Here is a 16745-nt window from a genome sequence, read left to right as displayed (position 1 = left end):
CAGGGCCATCACGTCACTTATAATCAACCTTTTTGAGAACTTTCCCTCTAATTTTTGACTTTATCCTCCTTTAACCTAGAATTCTCCTTGGGAGACCTAAGTACACTTTTCACATCTGTGCTTAAAAGAGCCAAACTGTAAACAGGAAGACAATGAAAAACTTACAATGAAACTTAAACCTAAACAAGCACGAAGATATCAATATTAAGCGAAACTTTAGTGCAGAGAGAGGGAGGTTAAGGAGATGACAACCCTCCTCATATATAGAACAATTAACATCATATTTCACTTTAACGCCAGCTACTGATTTAATTTGAAAAAAAAAAAAATTGTTCTTCAGTTTAATTTCAGAGCGTCTTTAATGCCATGTTCTACTTGAGCGTAGATCACTGGATTCACTGGATTACGTAAGCGTGAATCACTGGATATATATATATATATATATATATATATATATATATATATATATATATATATATATATATATATATATATATATATATATATATGTTACCGTGAATGCCCCAAATCTGGTTAATGTCAACATTCAACAGTGAATGTCCGAAATTCCTTTTTCTCTGCTTGGATTTAATTAGCTTTGTGAGTCAGCTTTTTCAGTTGCAAGCTATGATGGTAAAAGTCAAAGCTAGGTTAGATTATGTTAGTTTAGGTTAGGTTAAATTTGGTTCTAAATATCAGAAATGGGTTGAGAACCTAACCTAAGCTAACTTAACCCAACCTAACCTGTCATCGTCAAACCTTGCATTAAATTGAAAAAGTTGACTGTTACGCTGACTAAATCCAAAGAGAAAAAAAGGTATTTCAGACATTCAGTGGTGGATTTCGACATTTACCAATTTGCTAGATTCACGGTTCCCGGTGCTAATTGGGAAGCTTGATCGGGATTGGACAAATTTTGTTTTTATTTTATTCGTGTATTTTTGCTACCCCACTGGATAAATTTTGACTTCATAGGGTGGACAGTTTCCCACTTCATGGGATGGAGATTAGACTAGTGTTGTCATTTTGTTTGTAATATTAAAGAAAATTCTCTTTCGTTGACTTTACCTATATAACTGTGGTATCGGACGTCATATACAAGCAGTATATGGGCATCTTTAGCTTCTACGGCTTTTTTGAAGGCATCAGCTGCTGCTTCAGTATCAAAAGGAAGCCGAGTAAATATATACAGAACTGGCAGTCGTTTGGTAGGGCTGAGGCATGAGGTACCAAAATGAACTAGGGAATCTGCATTGACATGTTCAGCAGCTATTTCATCAACACAACAGCTGAAACAAATTTAATTTATTTAGATTATTTTTCAAATAAACTAGTTATAGAAAATAACCAAATAAAACAAAACGTATTCGTAAATTAAGTAAAAAAAAATGTATCATCCTTAGAATGTTGATTAATTGTTTAGTAGGGGTGGGAGAGGAGAGGAGGAGTCAGGGAATATTATTTCCCCGAGGAAGTGTATTAGTGTATAAGTAGTTGAAGTGTTCCTTTTTCTGGGTCATCCCAAACACGCTAATATGCGTCGGGACCTATTTTGATATTGTTGGTATTACATGCAGTTTTGTTTTGTTAGCATTATATGGAGATTTGTATGTTGCTTTTTTTGTGACCCATTTGTTAATAATAAAAAAAAAGAGGGCCGGACTTAAAGTAAAACTGACAACTTCCATAAATTTCAGTTTTTACAAGTTGAAGTTTAATTGTCCTATATTGGTTCTGAACTTAAAGACTTTTCATTAACTTAGTCTCAGTGAATTGGGGATTCTATATTGGCGTGTTCAGCACCAATTTCATTGTCACAATAGCCGAAAGTTGTTTCTTATGAATTAACTACATAATTAGTCAAGTAAGAACATACGTATTTATGGCTTAGGTAAAAGAGTGCACGGCTTGAAGAAAAGATGGATGATTTCCATTAATTTCAGTTTTTTTTTTCAGATTCAGGTTATTTTATCTTAAGTTTATTCTGTGCTTTCAAATTGAACTAACTTTCCCTAATTCATCATTTTTAAACAAACTAGGGAATATACGTTCGCTTGTTCAGCAACACTTTCATTGACGCAACAATAAATGCTCGCAACAATAAATGACGCAACAATAAACCAAATATGATCAATGACTTTATAGCTTAGGTATATGAAGGCGGGCTTTAACAAAGACCAATAATTTATAACGTCTGTCTTTCCGGATTAAACTTTATCTAAGCTTGTTCTGAGCTTTTGCGCTAAATTTATTTTCCTTAATGTCTTTTTTCTCATGTAACCTCAGTAGCGGTTCTAAGCCTGGGCAGGGAGGGCAACTAGCCCTCTAGTTTTTCTGACAGTAATTTCCTTTAATTTTATATTTTTACACTCTTATTAACACACCATACTTTGCACCTTGCACCACCCCATATTATCAGGCCTAAAACCGCTACTGTGTAGCTGGCTGATTTCCTCAACTGTCACGTCTGGAGCGGATAGTTTCTTCCAAAGCTCATCCTCTGGGATCTTAGGGAGAAACTTTGCAGAGCTGCTAGAAATCTACTCGGGGTACTGTTAAGACTGATTTTTGTCTTGATATCTTCTTCTATCTTTTTGTGCTATCTTAGTTTTATAGCATTTCATATTTGCAAACATTCAATGACTTCTTGTGCGACCAATTTTAAGCCTTTCTTTAGTGTCAGATTAACCTGCTTGTGGGCCCTATGTCGTCAATAATCAGCACAGTCCCCAGATCTATTCTGAACATTTTTGTATTTCAACATAATTCATGAATTTGTATACTAGTCTATTTACCAGGCCTGTAGCTCACTGGCAGTGACCTTAGTAGCTGTGCAAGATTAGCGGTCATAATGGCAACTTTATTCGCAACAATACGAAGTTGTTGAATTAATGATAATCACAATACTTAAATGAATAGTGCTAGAAATTCTTGTTTTCACCCAACGTTGTGACTGAAAAAAAACCCTGGATATTTTCGTCACATATACACGGTTCATTTTAAACTATTTACTGTACATTTGCAGTACGATCGAAGTTAGGTTTTTCAGTCCTCTTTTGTAGAAGGAATGCTTGAACATAAGCAGTTTTTTGTTCCTTTTTTTTATAGATGTCGTCCATCAGGCTCTTTGGCTAGCTACAACATTAAAGCAGATAAGCCCTAGCTGATAGCATGATGGTATTTAGTCCTTTATGATAAATAATTTAGAATAAATTAGCATGGTATCCATATATCTACAGATAGATATACATATACTCCATTCTATATAATCTACTGAAGATAAAAAGAAAATCTCTACCAGTGATCTATTGGTAGAAGCATTTTGAGTAAGTTAACACTGTTTCTTTTACAGAAAAAAGAAAAAGATCCGAAAGAAATGCAAGGATTGAATGTCCTTGCTTCCGGAAAAGAAATTAGCGTTATTTCATTGAAGCAATGTCCAATAGATGTCAAATTTTATTTAGACAAATTAAATGTTTTATAGTACTGTGTTATTATAATCATGATTAAATGTGTTAAATTATTTTCTAGTGTATTCAAAATAAGGATCGTTCATTTTAAACTTCTTCTTTGAGTTGTTATTATTGTTTTTGCACCTTCTGGCTTGCCTTGATGTTTCTTTTTAGTGTTATATTTGTTTTGTGTATATAAAATCAAGCAGTTTGTTTCATACTGAATGTACAAATAAATATCAGAGTTTACTATATTTTTTTTTTACAATAAGAAAAAGTACCTTCCATACGAAGTATCTCCAAGTATAAAAACATCTATGTCTGTAATTGTTTTCTCAATTTGCAATGCCACATCAGGCGCATCAACTAGTAAGTCATCCGGAAATTGAAGAGCAACCTGAAATAAATATCAACTTTAAATTAATTTAATTCATTCTACTTTTCATAAAATCTTAAGGGATAAAGCTAATATCCTGAGTGCTACCATATTGTTTCCCTGAGTTGAAGAAAATTTTCTTGACTGTCAACTACATATCGTAAAATTGGTCTTTTGTCTAATGAGAGTAAAAGTGAAATAATTGTGTTTGATTTATTTTCTCTAGCCTTTTTCTGCTTCTGATCAGCGTGATAATCAAGTTTGTAGTGCTTCTGGTACTATCTTATTTGGGCTTTCTGGTTGCATCAAATCTCAAATCGACTTGGTTAGCTCTTGTTCAGCATTTTCCAGAGAATGTCCATTGTAGTTATGGACTCCTTATTAGCTGTAAATTGTCGATTAACCGTTTTTACTTGCATGCTTTTATTGTGTATTTGTTATTTTGCACATTAAGATAAGAATTATTAATCCAACAAAGAGCATCAAGCACCAACTATCACCTCCCCTACACAATCTGACTCAATAACCAGGAATGCAAGAAGAGAATAAAAAGACACCAGACAAAAGCAAAAGAGAAGAAAAAAAAAACATTAATTTACTAATTAGTAAAATACCTATCAACAGCCAACTGATTAATTGACAAAAACCAAGCTGGAGCAAAGTGTCTTGCCCAATAAAAAAAACACAATCCAAAAAGATCAATCACACATGAGCATTAAATAATAATAATATTAATTACTTTGACAACTTAAGACTGAAATACAATATGAAAGAAATTTTTTACAGCCAAAAGAGGAAAAAGGTGTTTAAGCATTTCGAAAAACCTTGCTATCTTCATTTTAATTTGCATAACATAAATGCATAAAGAAGAAGTTCTAATAAATGAGAATACCCAAGAATCAAATACAACGTCCACTTGGTGAGCTTTTTGGACATCCACAAACATATTGGCAGGAATCATATCAGAATCAAGAGCGAAATGTAGGAAATTTAAAAGAGCAGCACAAGCATGCTCATTTGAGTACTTTGCTTAGAAGCCAAATTAAAAGCCCTGAAAAAATTTCAAGGCTTTTTGTTGGGGAGAGATAATTGAAGGAAGAATGAATTTCACTACCTTGATAGTTATACAATTAAGACCAGAAGGAGCTGAACCATTTGATCCATTGACAAGTCCACTTATATCAACCTCAGAAACTGGCTCCAGGGCCAGCAACCTCAAGCAGGTTGCAGCAAGATAAGGCTTAGAAAGCAGGGAACTTACTGAAGAAGCAGTTGTTTTCCAATATTTGTGAAATAAGAGTAAAATAATCTAGAACCTTCAGTCCAAATTAAACAACTGCGCCATCAACCATCGAACTTGGAGGGATACAAGAAGGTAGAGACAAAGATTTGAGGAATTAATCAATTATCAATTTTTTCAAATATTCTTTCTGCAATTTGAGAATTCCTGAAAATAATAAGAGCGTTAAGCCTTCTGAATTAAAAATTATAAATACTCCTATAGTTTTTAAGCACTGAATTCAAGCAGAAGCTGCATTTGACAACAACTTTACTGACTGATAAGATTTCCAAAGGTTATTTTTTTCTTCTCATGCTTCTGAGAAGACCAGGGGTCATCCATGGATTCAACGGAAAAAGCTTTTAGATCTGAAACTACAATATAGTACATACATTGACAATAGAAATTTTGACAGATTCATAAAAAAGAGACAAACTGCGAGCAAGAATCCATACCTCTGTCAAGCATATCCCATGGCATCTCTACTAAACAGCCGAGTTAAAAAAAAAAGGGTCTTGTGATTCATCATCTTCTTAGCACTGAATAAATAAGAGACAGGAAAATGGTCCAATAGACCATTAACTAGGACACAATTCTGCACCAAATTAAGAGAGGACTAAAGGAAGGTCCATCAGGACGTTGTGGTCATAGTTACAAATGTCAAGATGCAAACTGTTGGTGAGGTTCTAGCTATGAGCACAGCTGACAGTATACTTCTGTCAATGAAGGTGCAAGATCAAATACGTTATGGTTGAATGCTCTCATTATTGTAAGCTCACATGGACAAGTTCATGTTGTCTCCAAAAGCTTATCAAAGGTCTGAAGAAATGATGGGAAAGATCAACCTGGAGAATGGTGGGGATTATCAATAATAATTATGACTTAATTTCAACAAATGTGGATTCAAAGATCCCTCTTGGTTCCTTGATACATCACTTCTAACAATGTGCAGAAAGTCCTGGATATATAGAAAGCAAGATAACTTCTAGCAATCCTCTGCCAATTTAGTTGTTCCATCTTATCAGGGGGGTTTATTTATTTATTTTGGCCCCCCCCCCGTTCTGGACCAGCTTTTCCGAAGTCCAAATTCGGCCCTTTGTGGGCTTGTGATAGTGATCTTTTTGAAATAAATATCTTATCTTATCTCCAGCTGCATGTCATTACTTACATCCAGATGTCATTACTTGTATCTAGGTTACTATTCGCCTCAACTGTTCAACCAAAGAACAAATACCCTGAAAATTAAGTTGAAGGACCAATAAATTGTCATCACATTTGGAATGCCCCTTTAAATACAAAATATATTGGCTAATAACTGAGGGAGAAAAATTTGGAGTATTTTTTAAATCTTGATTTACAGAATTATTTAGAATACTAAACATACCTACTGGGTTGTTTGAATCTAAAGAAGAAGCCCATCAAAGTAGCAGAAGCCCCAGAACCAGAGTTAGAAAAATTTCTTTCACTTACCATCATGATGAATTAAATTAGCACAGCACCTACCTCAGCTTAGAATTATTGAAATAAATTTGGCAATCAACATTTTTGAGAATAATAATAAAAATAATGTAAGCACAAAAAGAAAGAGAAAAAAAAGTGACAAAACAATAATACAGTAGAAAAAAATAGCAACAAGAAACAACAGAAATACTAAGTTGAGAATCTATCATATTTGTCTTGAGAAGTAAACTTCTCAAGACTCTGCATTTTAGTAGGGAATATGACTTCCTCCACAATTGGCACCCTTAGGAGCAACTGAGCATGGGCTCTCTGAGATGTTCTTGTAAGTCCGAATAGGGAAGGAACATTTTGGCAATTCGAGAGAACATGGGTATCTGGTCATAGAGTGATCTACCTCACTTACCATTGGAAACAAGAACATGGTAATATTTTATAGATTCTAGCATGGGAATACCCATACCTGAGTCACAGACCATATTTAATTGTATTTTTCAGTGGTAGCTGATCCTGAAATTCCAAACAAAAACATTTGGAAGTCTTATTTTTATAGCACATGCTAATTCCAGCATGATTTTCATTAGAGATAATTCTGGTATATATTCCGGAATATCCCAAACAATACCCAGTGCTTTTTTTTATCAAGGACCTTAGTTTGAACGTTAGAGGCTGAAGAAGCAAGGAATACGCCTGATTATCAATCTCAAGTAACTACAATCGAATTTTTATTCTGATTATCATGTTTTAAACTTGAAATTCATTCATGTTCTTCATTCATATTAAGTTTATCTTCTTACCAACCAGGAGCACTTAAATTCCTAAAAAAAAATTCACAATGACTGTATATGTAGGTTTATTACCAACTGAAATGGGAGCAGTGTTGGGGGGGGGGGAATTTGAAACTTTTCTGCCAATGTGCGTAATTCATTAAAACAACCATCAAACCTTGTCAGTAAGCATGGAATAAGCTTAATTAGGGATTATTTGGAAATCTCTTCTGTTTTATATGACAAAATTGGGCACATTTATATGTTTGGCATCACATCTTTCTAACCCTGCTATGATGTCAGCAACAATATTGTGTTAGGTTTTGTTGTCAACTCACCTAGGTGGAACTTCCCTTGAAAATGATTTCAAAAGGAAAAGCTTTGTTGCATCAAGCACATCAGCAGCTGAAAAAACGATCCAAAGCACAGTCATTGATCAATTATGGGAAACCACTTGTTTGAATTGTTTTTGTATGAAATTCAACACTGAATCATAGAAAAGTCAAGCTTAACTGCTAAAATTCTGGCATCTGCCATTTTTATTTACAGAAATATATTCCATAAGTCACAATCACATAATTAGCCTATGAATCAATTTGCTTAAACTATCAAGTCTGTAAACCAGGAGCTATAAGAATGCCCATATTTGTTAATCTTTCGGTCAAATTTAATAGGATAAATTATCACTTACTATAGATTAAATTCATCTGACTTCTAATTTGCAATTTCTGTCATATATTCAATCCACTTTAAATGTAGCAACACCCTCCCTTATAGCCCATCCTATTAAAAGGTGACAAAGGAGCTCTCTGCTCTTGCTATGATAAGCATTGTAATATTGTGACCATCTTGATCTCCTGCATTAGACTATAAATTCAAACAGAAAATATAGTAACAGGAAACTATCAAGCTACTGATCATCTTATCACCATTATTAAAAGAAAAATATATTTACAAGTTTACTTGATCCAAACCATTATTTTTACACCTTATTTTCTGAAAGTTTAATCTATCATTATTGTCTTAGTTGATTTGCTGGGAGTTCTTAGTCAGTTGTACAATTAGTATAAGCTATTAGCTTCTTTTGTTAATATTTCATCAGGAAAATATTCCTTATTTTGGTTATGGCTGACAGGTTTTTATGCAAAAACTGCATAATAAATAATGTTACACTTGGGGTTTAATTGTATGATAGTGGATTGGGTAGGGTAAACATAAATTGAGAGTATTTCTCCAACTGAAAAAGTATGTTTTATAGCTTTGACTGAGCAGTATCAAAGATATTTGCCATTGTCCATAACCCTAAGTCATCAGCATATTGTATATTTGTATGAGAAAGGTTTACCCCTCAGAGGAAAAGTGAGAATAAGAGACAACTCAGGACTACGCCCTACTAAATACCTTTGGTATTTAGGTTTCTGGGGAGGAAGCAGCACAAATCTGAGCAATTAAATATCTAATTTCAATAAAAAATTTGATAAATGACAGTAGCTTAAGGGGTTTCATAGAAAGCCTCTTTCTTGGAAAAGTTTTCAATTACAGATTTTGTTATAGAAACAAAAGCATTCATGGATGATTAGTGCTTCCTGACACCAGTCTGAGAGAAAGGTTCTGTGTCATTTCTCTCCTCAAACCATACAGGTCAAATAGGGATCATTTTCTCAAGTACCTTACCCAGCACCAGAGTTATTATAATTGACCTGTAGGATGTAGGCTCAGTTGTTTTCTCTTTAGAACAGGTAGGATAGACAAGTTTTGTTTTTCAAGGTTCAGTGATGGTTCCCATGCCAGATTAAAATCAGATTAAGACCTGCTGTTCATATAATGATGTAAGGCTTTTAATCCATATTGAATGTATATTATCATTACTGGTTGCAGGTTTAGCATTAGTGAAATATATTGCAGTGTTCAGCTTATTTATTGTGAAAGGAAGGCAAATATACTCTGATCATGGGTGACATTGATAAATGGTTTATGGTTAGTATAATGGCCTATTATGTTAGCTTTTGAGACAAAACTTCAGCAGATAAAGTTGCCATTCCTTTACCATAATAGGCTAAATGGCTAGAGCGAGGGGCTAGATGAATATACAGCTAAAGAAATAATCAAGTAGTCAATTGTGTTCATTTTTAACAATAACTTATTCATGTAATTCCTGAGCTTGTTTTCTCACATTCATTTGGAATTTCAATACCAGTGGATTTGCATTTTTCTCCAAAAGGCTGGAAATAAAAAGATCACAACAATCCGCAAACAGATACTGTCTTCTCCAGAACTCAGTAACTTATATGGGGACTAAGGATATTTCTAAACAAAATTTCACTGCAATTTATTATTCTTCTGGAAAACAATAGCAAGAATGAGGATTTGTAGAAATGTCTATTAAAAGAGGTTGTTTCTTCTAAGGATTAGGCATATCTTGGCATCTTAGGCATAATTTGCTATGGGAAAGAGGGCAGTTGCCCCTCCTAGACCTCAGTTTGCATCCCTCCCCTCTCTAGCTGAAATTTAGTCCCTTTTAAAATCTTATAAAAACTGAGATAAGCCTTCATAATACAAGTATCCACAGAAATGGGTTGATTTTCTTTAGTACATCTTTACCTTTATGGTAGGCTACTAAACAGCTCATTTTTCAGTTTTCACAGTCATGTTCCTTTGATTTGGGAAAAATTGGCTCTAAATTTTTAATGCTATTGAGAAGGAAACATGTTAAGAAAATAATCCTTACTTCATAACATAGAAAAATTGTAGTTAACAAATTTTGAAAACAGTTCTTATATACTTTACCCCCCCCCCCCCTCCTAATGTGCAAATATATAGCCTAGCCCAAATTGTAAATTTCTATGTGCTTTTCTATTTCTTGATTTCCTCAGTATTGATGGAGTTTACAAGTACACAGATTGAGACAAGAGTGACACATGGAAAATGCTTCAGGAAACATATAAGTTGATCAACATATTTTTATATTAAGGGGGGGGGGGGGTAGAGTATAGTGGAATTACTTTCAAAATTTGTTAACTAGCCTACCATTTTTATGCATATTACAAAGTAAAAATTGTTTTCTCTCTATATTTCCTTCACAATAGTCCTAATTATGTGCTTACACCTCAAATTTTCTTAGGATTTCATTTAAACATGCCCTTGATCGGATATCCACTCTTTGACTATTAGAAAAAATTAGTTTATAAGCTTATATCGAATGGTACTATCCAATCTCCTTATAATTAAAAACATTTTAGTCATCTAGTTGGAAAATTTGGCCCATCTGTATAGGAAAAATCTAAATTTGCCAACTAGTTGACAATAAATGTTGCCCTAGCAAAACTTTCATTTTCCAACTAGTTGACTAATAACTTCTCCCCAGCAAAACTTAATTTTCCCAACTAGTTGACTAATAACTTCTCCCCAGAAATGCTTAAATTTGCCAACTAGTTGACAATAAATGTTGCCCCAGCAAAACTTTCCTTCTCCAACTAGATGACTAATAACTTCTCCCCAGCAAAACTTAATTTTTCCAACTAGTTGACTAATAACTTTTCCCCAGAAAAACTTAATTTTACCAACTAGCTGGAAAGAAACATTGCCCAGAAAACAATTCATTTTCCAACTAGTTGACTAATAATAGTTAGAATTTATTCTAAATAGCATAAAATATGTTAACAATATATTTTTTCAAATTTCATTATCACTATTGTTACTATTGTGTTACAACTTCTGTCTCTCTCCCTGTCTCCCTCTTAATGGGAGATATATTTTGAGTTACATATTGGGCTTTCAAGCCAGGGATTTTTTTGTTTTGATTCCCAGAATAATTAGTCTTATACCTGGTCCCAAAAGTGAGATTGAACTTGTCAAAGCTTGGAGGGTTATTCCTCCTGTCTGTTTAAGGAAAACAGATGCATATTTTAAGTTTTGTTCATTTCTATCTTACATTTAATGGACATAAATTGTGTCTCTTCCTCCATTTATCTGTCTTTGTTTCTTTTTTGGAGGAATGTTTTTGTTTCATTTTTAGAATTTTTAATTAACTTTCCAACTGGCTGACTAATAACTTCTCCTCAGGAAAACTTAATTTTCCCAACTAGTTGACTAATAACTTCTCTGCAGCAACACTTAAATTTGTCAACTAGTTGACAATAAATGTTGCCCCAGCAAAACTTTCCTTTTCCAACAAGTTGACTAATAATTTCTCCCCAGCAAAACTTAATTTTACCAGCTAGCTGGAAAGACGCATTGCCCCAGAAAAACAATTCATATTCCAACTTGTTGACTAATAGCATTTCCCTATCAAAATTTAATTTTCCTATTTAGTTGACTGATAACTTTTCCCAAACAACACTAATTTTTCCAACTAGCTAGAAACATGCATTATCCCAGAAAATAGTTTATTTTTGAATTAGTTGACTGAGAACTTTTCCCCAGCATTACTTTCTTTATCCAACTAGTCAGAAACAAACTTACCCTATAAAAACTTTTGTTAGCCATCTATTTGGCAAGTAACTTTTCCTCAGAAAAATTTCTTAGCTAATGAGGTGACATAAAGAGAAAACAAAAAACATACTATTCCTGGTCCAACAAAGATTGGCAGTATGTGAATTTAATCAATGCACTACAGCTAAGGTAAATCAAACAAACTGAATTCAGGAGTAAATAGTCTAGAAGCCACAGAACTAAAAGTCTTCTTCTATAAGTGTGCTTTCTAATCTTAGGCAACACTCTGCAAGATAGTATTACCCCAGGTTCACAGACATGCAATTTCACATAATTGCATATATATATATATATATATATATATATATATATATATATATATATATATATATATATATATATATATATATATATATATATATATATATATATATATATATATATATATATATATATATATATATATATATATATATATATATATATATATATATATATATATATATTCACTTATAAAAGGAGAAGACTTTTAGTTTTGTGGCTTAAAGACTATTTACTCCTGAATGCAGTTAGTTTGATTTACCTTAGCTGTAGCACATTTGTCAAAAGCACATACTGCCAATTTTTGTTGGACCAGGAATAGTATTGTTTTTTTTTCTCTTCATGTCACATCATTAGCTAAGAAATTATTCTGAGGAAAAGTTACTTGCAAAATAGATGGCTAACAAAAGTGTTTATAGGGTAAGTTTGTTTCTAGCTAGTTGGATAAAGAGAGTATTGCTAGGGAAAAGTTGCAAGTCAACTAGTTCAAAAATAAATTGTTTTCTCAGGCAATCTTTGTTTCCAGCTAGTTAGCAAAATTAAGTTTTGCTGGGGAGAAGTTATTAGTCAACTAGTTGGAAAAATAAAGTTTTGATGGGGCAAAATTTGTTGTCAACTAGCTGGCAAATTTAAGTGTTACTAGGGAGAAGCTATTAGTCAAATATATGGGAAAATTAATTACAAATTCTAAAAATGAGACAAAAATATTCCTCCAGAAAAGAAACAAAGACAGATAAATGAAGGAACATACACAATTTATGTCCAATAAATGCAAGACAGAAATGAACAAAACTTCAAATATGCATCTGTTTTCTTTAAACAGACAGGAGGAATAATCCTCCAAGCTTTGACAAATTCAATCTCACTTTTGGGACCAGGTATAAGACTAAATATCATGGGAATTAAAACAAAAAATCCCTGGCTTCAAAGCCCAATAAATAACTTAAAATAAATCTCCCATTAATAGGGAGACAGGGAGAAACATGGAAGTGGAAACACAATAGTGATAATTAAATTTGAAAGATCCCTATATTATTAACATATTTTATGCTATACAGAATAAATTCTAACTATTATTCAACTAGTTGGAAAATGAATTCTTTTTTTTTGGAGCAATGTTTCTTTCCAGCTAGTTGGCAAAATTAAGTTTTGCTGGGGAAAAGATATTAGTCAACTAGTTGGAAAAATTAAGTTTTGCTAGGGGGAAGTTATTAGTCAATTAGTTGGAAAAGGAAAGTTTTGGTGGGGCAAAATTTATTGTCAACTAGTTGGAAAATTTAAGTTTTTCTGGGGAGAAGTTATTAGTCAACTAGTTGGAAAATTTAAGCTTTTCTGGGGAGAAATTATTAGTCAACTAGTTGGCAAATCTGTATTTTTTCTATACAGATGAGCCAAATTTTACAATTTGATGACTGAAATGTTTTAATTATAAGGAGACTGGAGATAGGGGAGGGGGGCTGAAATTCATTTCTGATAGAAATGCTTATTATATTCATAAACAGCATAAAAAAAGGAATTGAATGGTGTATTCACTTTTGCTGGGGAGAAGTTATTAGTCAACTAGTTGGCAAATTTAGATTTTTCCTATACAGATGGGCCAAATTTTCCAACTTGATGACTAAAATGTTTTTAATTATAAGGAGATAGGGGGGGGGGGGGGCTGAAATTCAATTCAGATAGAAATTCTTATTATATTCGTAACCAGCATAAAAAAAGGAATTGAATTGTGTATTCACTTTACTCCTAACTCAATAATATGATTTTGTAGAACTTTACCTATATGGAGGGGGGGCTGAAATTCATTTCCAATAGAAATGATTATCATATTCATAATCAGCATAAAAAAGGCATCGAATGGTGTATTCACTTTATTCCTAACTCAATAATATGATTTGGTAGATCTTTACCAAAATTATTGTATTTTGAAATGTTATTGAATGGAGAATTGAATAGCAGATGTGTTTTTTTCTTATCTGATTTCTGGAAAATTCTAAAGACTAGGCCTACTGATAAAGGCCTGTATGTGATAGTGACTGTCTTATTAGAAAATCAACAAAAATGATTAGAACACTGTTGTCGGTTTAAATGCAGAATGTTCCTTCAAGACTACCTAAATTCTACATCTAGGCTAGTTAAAATAGGCTAAGAACCTTTTTATAATTGTTATCTTTGATCCATCCTATAATTTTGGAAATTTCGTATTCTTCATCAATGTTTTCTTCTAAATCATGCTCATTTCTTTGAAAATCATTTGCTTCACGTAGCATCTCATGACTAGAATCAGAACTTAATGCAACTGCCATGATAAAGACGCAAAACAAACCCAACTTCTGCGTTCTTAGAATTCAAATCTAGGCGGCGGAATAATGGCAGTACTGCATGTTGACTGTCATCATCGAATAGTGCCGGCCGAATGAAAAAGTGGTGTTTTCGCTGTATTCTTCCTACCAAAATGGGGAGACATTTCCGGTGAATTTTGATGCCTGTACCATGACTACATCATCCTGTTTGGAAATAAATTGCTTTTTTAAAGCAACTAATGTCTTGTGGTATATTTTACACTGAAATTTGCGAAAAAAAGGTGAAAAAGAGCAAGGAATAGCAACACTCCCGAAACTGTCCACCCAAATACAAAAGAAAAATATGGTTCTTAATGCAAAATTTATATTTTATTTGTTGTTTTTGAAATTTTTATCTGTTCTTTCCTACTAACAGATGTTTTAAACTCCGTTTTCTTGAAAACTGGGAAAGGTGGTTAGAAGCAGAAAAATCTATTATTTTCTGCTATAAACAATATTTAAAGTTTATCAATTGCTTTTTCCCTCGTTTTTCTGGCACTTTTTCCAAAAAAATAGAGCATGCTGTAGTTTTTGTTGAATTTTTGTTTGTTTTGCCGATGCTATGCCGATGACACACTGAATGTCAGTCGGACGCTTAACCGCCTTTCAGAAATATTCTCATGTCTGCAGTCCAACTACGAGAAAGTCGGTCTGAGATTTAACTCCCAAAAGTCGAAAGTTTTGCTTTATAATTGGAAGAATGACCCTCCTACTAATATCACACTAGGTGATTGCTCAGCAAAACCAGTTGATAAAATAGTATATCTGGGGCTTCCAATAGGTTCCTCATTACAGCATACCCGTTCCCTCCTGATCTCACATCTTGAACGGCGAATATCCAACTCCTATGCTTTGATTGTTAAATCCACTCTGAGATTTAACCGTCCACTACTGGCAAGTATTTACAACGCTACCGCTCTGCCACATATATTATATGTGACCCCTTTCTGGAATTTATTGGCAAACCGTGAAAAGTCTAAAATCCGCTCTATTTTTTTCCGTTTTGCAAAGTACCTACTAAAATTGCAACCTTGGACAAAAAATAGTTTTCTGATTCGGCGCTATAACCTAGCGGACCCAAATCTAGCTGTTGAGACACTTATTAGCCGGCAAAAAACAAAACCAGCAATTCTAAAGCACGAATGGGCAAGTTTGCTTGTTTAATTTTCCCTCTTGTTTCCCTTTTTTTTTTTTATTTTTTTTTTTATTTTTTTTTTATTTTTTTTTTCTCCTTTCAAAAGTTGTTGTCTTTGTTGCTATTTTAGAAGTAGTTGTTGTTTATGTTGTAATCTTTGAGTATGCTATGTTTCAGTTTCCACTTTTCGTACTTTTTTGTATACTATTTAAGAAGTTGTTGCTTTTGTTGTTATTATTATCGTTTTGTTTCCTCTTTTCGTATTTTTGTATACTCTGTCATTGTACATTTATTGTATACGACGGGTTTTCAATATATATTATATTACTATTATTATTACCGATTTTGAAAACAAAAAAGAAACAGAAGTGTTGGTCTATATTCTTATTTTTCCCTCCCAATATTCAAGAAAAATGATAGTCTGGATGTACTCTAAAAGATCAAAATGCTAGACTTAAAAACTGCTGCCACCTCAGCAAATATGGAAAATTCCAGTCCCTAATACCATATTTTTGTCTTTTTCTTAATTTTAGACTTTTTGTGCCACAGTAGTAGTTTTTACACCACTCACCCTTCAAATTAGGTTTCATAGAGGGCAGTACAAAAAATACTGTAATTTGCAGGGATAATTTTCATACAGGAGTACACCATTTGCTAGGTAAAAAATATATATTTGCATGGTTTCTATTGGTTCTCAACCCCCGTCACAAATGAAAAGAAAAGCAAAGCCCTTGTTTACAACTACATGTACCCAAAACACAAGTTTTAACTTTATTTCCTGATGGAGCCCCTGCCCCTTTCAAAGCATGACTTCACTATTTCAGGTTAGAATAGCTGAAGCATGAATAGAAACTAAATACTGAAGATCTTAAATGTCAAGATTTTACAAGATACAAGGGCCTTGAAATGCAGCGGTCTGTGGAAATTTAGACGGAAGAACAAAAAATGAAATGGATAGCGAAAAATGGTTAATATAACCTTGAATAAGTTTCTATGAGAATCATCGCAATGAATATAGTAAAAAGTTGAAATGAACCATTCTGATTGACTGGCAAAGGTCAATCGGAATCAGACAGAGTATTAGGAAATTCACTTATTCCTACGTTGGCTCTGTTTTACATACTATTTTGGTCCATAGTTGAGCCGTTATTCAAATGCATCGACTATTACTTAAAGGAGACGCTCAA

At 33.2% G+C, this 16745-nt stretch overlaps 1 protein-coding gene across 1 annotated transcript in view; it reads right to left on the bottom strand.

The window, feature by feature from the left end:
* The window catches only part of Dph2 (Diphthamide biosynthesis 2), a 28874-nt gene extending 14451 nt beyond the window's left edge, over positions 1-14423 (bottom strand). Inside the window, exons 1-3 of the mRNA XM_089100242.1 lie at positions 14235-14423; positions 3734-3849; positions 1069-1289 (exon numbers count right to left, since the gene is read on the bottom strand). Coding sequence (XP_088956368.1) covers positions 1069-1289; positions 3734-3849; positions 14235-14387 — 490 coding nt within the window. The 5' untranslated portion in view covers positions 14388-14423. The remainder of the gene's footprint in view (positions 1-1068; positions 1290-3733; positions 3850-14234) is intronic.
* Between the last annotated feature and the right edge of the window lie 2322 nt (positions 14424-16745).

This window comes from Artemia sp. Qi Xiang Cuo, chromosome 14 (genome assembly GCF_049724085.1).
Source record: "Artemia sp. Qi Xiang Cuo chromosome 14, ASM4972408v1, whole genome shotgun sequence".
NCBI classification, from domain to species: Eukaryota; Metazoa; Arthropoda; class Branchiopoda; order Anostraca; family Artemiidae; genus Artemia; species Artemia sp. Qi Xiang Cuo.
The sequence above is the reverse complement of the archived record's forward strand: the minus strand, read 5'-3'. Positions and strand labels throughout refer to the sequence as shown.